This window comes from Coregonus lavaretus, assembly GCF_964263955.1.
Source record: "Coregonus lavaretus genome assembly, chromosome: 15".
NCBI lineage: Eukaryota > Metazoa > Chordata > Actinopteri > Salmoniformes > Salmonidae > Coregonus > Coregonus lavaretus.
The window spans coordinates 39,180,697-39,186,768 of NC_140002.1; the positions used below are offsets into that span (position 1 = coordinate 39,180,697).

Here is a 6,072-nt window from a genome sequence, read left to right on the forward strand (position 1 = left end):
TTGAGAAACACTCATCAGAATACTCCATCTCCAATTCAGAATTCTACCTGTTCCGCTTGAAGTTTTTCCAGACTTACTCTTCTTCACCTTTGACCCGATCCTTTCTCAGATCGGTCCAGCAGTCTGTTGCTGCACTCTCCTTCTTCCCCTCAGATCCAACACATCATCCCTTCATCACCACATTCCTCATCCATTACTCCCAGTGACCCTTGGAGCCTCAGTGGGCTCCCACCAACACCATGGTGCTGATGAAGATGAAGTTCCCTTTTGAGAAGAGGATGAAGCTAGCCCAGGGGCTATGGCTGCTCTCCTGGATGGCCACACTGGGCGGAGCGTTCACCTTCACCCTGGGCTGCTTCCTCAAGACCGAGCTCCGCAGGAGGGCCGAGGTACCACAATGCTCTACAACATTACACTGTACACAACGCCACTATGATTCTTGCAATACAAGGCATATTACTTATCCAGAAGCTTCACTTTCTCAGATTTCTCCTCTGGTGTTTAGGGTTGTATTCAGTGAAGTTCTACAGTAGAATGGAATGATACTAGTAAAGAGTGATACTAGTAAACGTTTAGTCATAAACTGCATGAAAAGCATGAGGGTGAAAAGGGGGGAAATTCATTACAGCTTATTTGAGTGTATTAGAGCTTAAATTAAGAGTTTATTTTTGAGTGCTTCAAGATAACACAATAAAATGCATTGGAGTGTTGAAGATAACATCTCATGCAGAATACAGGAGCCTTTGATAATGCTCTTATGAGTGAGATTGTGATAAGGTATTCATATTGGATAGGTGGTTAGGTGTGGACGTTATCAACAGGGGGAAACTGTCTCTGGTGTGAACATACCGGTGATAAACTGAGAATAGGGACAAGATAAATTGACCTACAGAGTCAAATCAAATGTTATTTGTCACATACAATGGGTGTAGACGTTACCGTTAAATGCTTGCTTCAAGTGACTGACATTTTTATTATGATCTCTATTCATCATCTATCTTGAGATTTCAGAATTTGGAATAATATACTATCAACTATTGCACTTGTTGAATACATAAATAGAAACAAAATTACCCTCAATGTAGCCTCTACCAGGCTTTCACCTCAGAGCAAGGGCTGGAAGCCGAGGCTACCCTCAATGCCGCCCTTTTGCAGCAAATAACTACCTAATTGATTTCCTCTAATACATAATTATGTTTCCAACTTTAAAGAATTAGATTAATCACCAACCTCTACACATTCAATATTACTCAAATATGGGATCAATGGGTTGAAAGCCTAAAATATCAGTTTATACTGTATAGTTTGCTGTATCACTGATGCATGAGGTCTTTCTGCCTACAGGTAATGGACAACACAGAGATCCATGCTGTGCCCAACACCCTGATGATAGTGGGCATGGCCTCTCTGGGTATCAACTACTTTGCTGGCCGTATGTGCCAGGATGCCCTGGACGCTGGACGCTTCCCCCGCTGGAAGACCTTCCTACAACCCTACTGGGGAGTCTCTCTCCTTTTCACCCTCCTCATGCTGATGACTGTGATCATGAGCTACGCCATGAAGGGGAATCTGGAGTGGTCCCTAAAGATCGGCCTGAAGAATGGCATCCGCTTCTACAAGGACACAGACACCCCTGGTCGCTGCTTCCAGAAGCAGACCATTGACCGCCTGCAAATGGAGTTCCAGTGCTGTGGAAACACCGACTTCAAGGACTGGTTCGAGGTCCAGTGGATCAGCAACCGCTACCTAGACTTCAGCTCTAAGGAAGTGAAGGAGTGAGTACTGGCAGAGACTATTAGAGGACTGGGAGCAGTCTGACAGTCTTTGGTAAAGGAATAATCCCATGTCATATTATAATTTCAATAAATCATTAAGGTTATAGGAAATTAGGCAGTTGAGGTGATACAAAGGCATGATGTAGACTGTTTATTCTCTACATTCCTCCCCTTCCCCATCTCTTCTTCTTTAGCCGTGTTAAGAGCAACGTGGACGGGCGTTACCTGTTTGATGGGGTCCCTTTCAGCTGCTGCAACCCCAGCTCCCCAAGACCCTGCATTCAGGACCGCCTCACCAACAACTCAGCCCACTACAACTACGAGCACCAGACTGAGGAGCTCAACATCTACATCCGCGGCTGCAGGGAGGCTCTGGTCAATTACTACATGGGCCTGATGAACACTATTGGTGCTGCGGTGCTGTCCTTCTTCCTGGTCCAGGTACCGTGCAGATATACAGTACCGGTCAAAAGTTTTAGAACACCTACTCATTCAAGGGTTTTTCTTTATTTTTACTATGTTCTACATTGTAGAATAATAGTGAAGACATCAAAACTATGAAATAACACATATGGAATCACGTAGTAACCAAAAAACTGTTCAACAAATCAAAATATATTTTATATTTGAGATTCTTCAAATAGCCACCCTTTGCCTTGATGACAGCTTTGCACACTCTTGGCATTCTCTCAACCAGATTCATGAGGTAGTCACCTGGAATGCATTTCAATTAACAGGTGTGCCTTCTTAAAAGTTAATTTGTGGAATTTATTTCCTTCTTAATGCGTTTGAGCCAATCAGTTGTATTGTGACAAGGTAGGGGTGGTATACAGAAGATAGCCCTATTTGGTAAAAGACCAAGTCCATATTATGGCAAGAACAGCTCAAATAATCAAAGAGGAACGACAGTCCATCATTACTTTAAGACATGAAGATTAGTCAATATGGAAAATGTCAAGAACTTTGAAAGTTTCTTCAAGTGCAGTCGCAAAAACCATCAAGCGCTATGATGAAACTGGCTCTCATGAGGACCGCCACAGGAATGGAAGACACAGAGTTACCTCTGCTGCAGAGGATAAGTTCATTAGATATAATAATATGGATATGTATAACAGTGTACTGGCATGTAGGTACTTCATAGTACCAGATCTACTGGGCTCTGTCCCAAATTGCATCATGTTCCCTATATAGTGTACTACTTTAGACCACTGTGGGCCTGGTCAGGAGTAGTGCCCTACATAGGGAATATGATGCTGTGGGCCTGGTCTGAAGTAGTGCCATTTGGGACGCACACTGAGTCATGTAGCTCCTTCATATACACCTGGGGCTGACAGACCGGTAGACAGACTGACAGACCGGTAGACAGATTGACAGACCGGTAGACAGACTGACAGACAGGTAGACAGACTGACAGACCGGTAGACAGACTGACAGACCGGTAGACAGACTGACAGACCGGTAGACAGACTGACAGACCGGTAGACAGACTGACAGACAGGTAGACAGACTGACAGACCGGTAGACAGACTGACAGACCGGTAAACAGACTGACAGACCGGTAGACAGACTGACAGACCGGTAGACAGACTGACAGACCGGTAGACAGACTGACAGACCGGTTGACAGACTGACAGACCGGTAGACAGACTGACAGACCGGTTGACAGACTGACAGACCGGTAGACAGACCGGTTGACAGACTGACAGACCGGTAGACAGACCGGTAGACAGACTGACAGACCGGTAGACAGACTGACAGACCGGTAGACAGACTGACAGACAGGTAGACAGACTGACAGACAGGTAGACAGACTGACAGACCAGTAGACAGACAGACAGACAGACAGACAGACAGACAGACAGACAGACAGACAGACAGACAGACAGACAGACAGACAGACAGACAGACAGACAGACAGACAGACAGACAGACAGACAGACAGACAGACAGACAGACTGTATGTAACAGAGATGTATCATCTACACATGGTGTATGACCAGTATGACAATGTATGCACTCACTAACTGTAAGTCGCTCTGGATAAGAGCGTCTGCTAAATGACTAAAATGTAAATGTAAATGTTACCAGCCTCAGAAATTGCAGTTCAAATAAATGCTTCACAGAGTTCAAGTAACAGACACATCTCAACATCAACTGTTCAGAGGAGACTGTGTGAATCAGGCCATGGTCAAATTGCTGCAAAGAAACCACTACTAAAGGACACCAATAAGAAGAAGAGACTTGCTTGGACCAAGAAACACGAGCAATGGACATTAGATCGGTGGAAATGTTGTCCTTTGGTCTGGAGTCCAAACTGGAGATTTTTGGTTCCAACCGCTGTGTATTTGTGAGACGCGGTGTGGGTGAACGGATGATCTCTGCATGTGTATTTCCCACAGTAAAGCATGGAGGAGGAGGTGTTATGGTGTGGGGGTGCTTTGCTGGTGACACTGTCTGTGATTTATTTAGAAATCAAGGTACACTTAACCAGCATGGCTACCACAGCATTCTGCAGCGATACGCCATCCCATCTGGTTTGGGCTTAGTGGGACTATAATTTGTTTTTAAACAGTACACCTTCAGGCTGTGGAAGGGCTATTTTACCAAGTAGGAGAGTGATGGAGTTCTGCATCAGATGACCTGGCCTCCACAATCCTCCGACCTCAACCAAATTGAGATGGTTTGGGATAAGTCGGACCGCAGAGTGAAGGAAAAGCAGCCAACAAGTGCTCAGCATATGTGGTAACTCCTTCAAGACTGTTGGAAAAGCATTCCAGATGAAGCTGGTTGAGAGAATGCCAAGAGTGTGCAAAGCTGTTATCAAGGCAAAGGGTGGCTATTTGAAGAATCTCAAATATAAAATATATTTTGATTTGTTGAACACTTATTTTGTTACTACATGATTCCATATGTGTTATTTCATAGTTTTGATTTCTTCACTATTATTCTACAATGTAGAAAATAGTAAAAATGAAGAAAAACCCTTGAATGAGTAGGTGTTCTAAAACTTTCGACCGATAGTGTATATCAACCTACAAATCTAAAAGTGAGATAAATGTCCTGTGTGGCAATCAGAAGGTCCCCAGAACAGACTCCTGTGAGGGGCCACAATTATACTTGTAGCTTGCTGTTGAGTAATACAGTATACCCACCCCCCTGTATAACCTTTCTCCCTTCTCCCATCCTTCCCCTCCAGTTATCAGTGCTGGTAAGTCTGCGGTACCTGCAGACAGCCATGGAGGCGGTGGCAGGGCAGGAGAACACTGAGATTGAGACCGAGGGGTACCTGTTGGAGAAAGGGGTGAAGGAGACAATCATGGAGTACGTGACTCCTGTGTTGGTTTTCCTTCAGCTAAACCAGGTCGGAAGTGAGGATGGCAGCGCTGAAGCTGGGGAGACCCCCGCCAAATAAAGTGGAGAAATCATAAGTTTTCAAACCGGGTGGTGTATGGGGCAAACATGGCACTTTATTGGGTAATAAATAATCTAACTAGACACTGATCAATTAATTTGGTATTTCTTTGACATCACAATCCATTTTAATGCTGATATATTTCTATAATGTTTTACCCCCAAATGAGTGATTTGAATGTTGTAATCTATTTCAGTCACTTGAGGGCAAATACGTTTTTGTATCAGTTGTCCCAGTCTGAGTTTTAGGTACCCATGGCCATGCTAACCACACACACACACACACACACTAAACACACACACATAATCCTTTCATGATTAATGAAGCTATTTGATGTTCAGTCAATTCCATGTTCTCCCCAAAGGAGACATAAAGAACACATTTCTTCTTTTATAACTGGGGGTTGCCATGCACGATTATTTATACAGTCCACAATCCACCTTGAAGTAAAATTTGGTTGTGATTCATTAAAAGATTATTAAATTGAGAAAGATACAAAACCAGCTGTAACATGATCATGACATGAATTAGTTGGATATGTTCAATTACCTCACAATTGCAGTGTTCAACAGTCAATACCACAACAATATCATGGTTGACACTTACAATGTAAAGAGATTTCCAATTACTGAGGGATAGAGTTATATCAAATGGATACAGACACAAATTTAAAAAATGTATTTTGAGGAATACTTTCAAAAGTACTGTATAATCATGGAACATTTTGCATAAAAGACAAACAGCAATGTAAAGCTGACTGTAGAATGATACAATGCTCAATGCTCTGCTACATAACACTCAGCAAAATGTCATACACAGCACTGTATTACAGAACTATTATGACAGAGAATCTATTAAAGCTGACCGTATATAATTGCTTTGTGG

General features: G+C 43.2%; 1 protein-coding gene across 1 annotated transcript; it reads left to right on the forward strand.

Annotated features, from left to right (window-relative positions):
* Positions 1-239: 239 nt before the first annotated feature.
* LOC311143146 (RDS/peripherin-like protein xRDS35) lies at positions 240-5,187 on the forward strand (the record flags this gene model as incomplete). The annotated part of the gene is made up of 4 exons (XM_084178941.1): positions 240-389; positions 1,345-1,775; positions 1,970-2,216; positions 4,972-5,187. The coding sequence occupies 4 exons, from the start codon at positions 240-242 to the stop codon at positions 5,185-5,187; spliced, it is 1,044 nt and encodes a 347-aa protein (XP_084035067.1).
* Between the last annotated feature and the right edge of the window lie 885 nt (positions 5,188-6,072).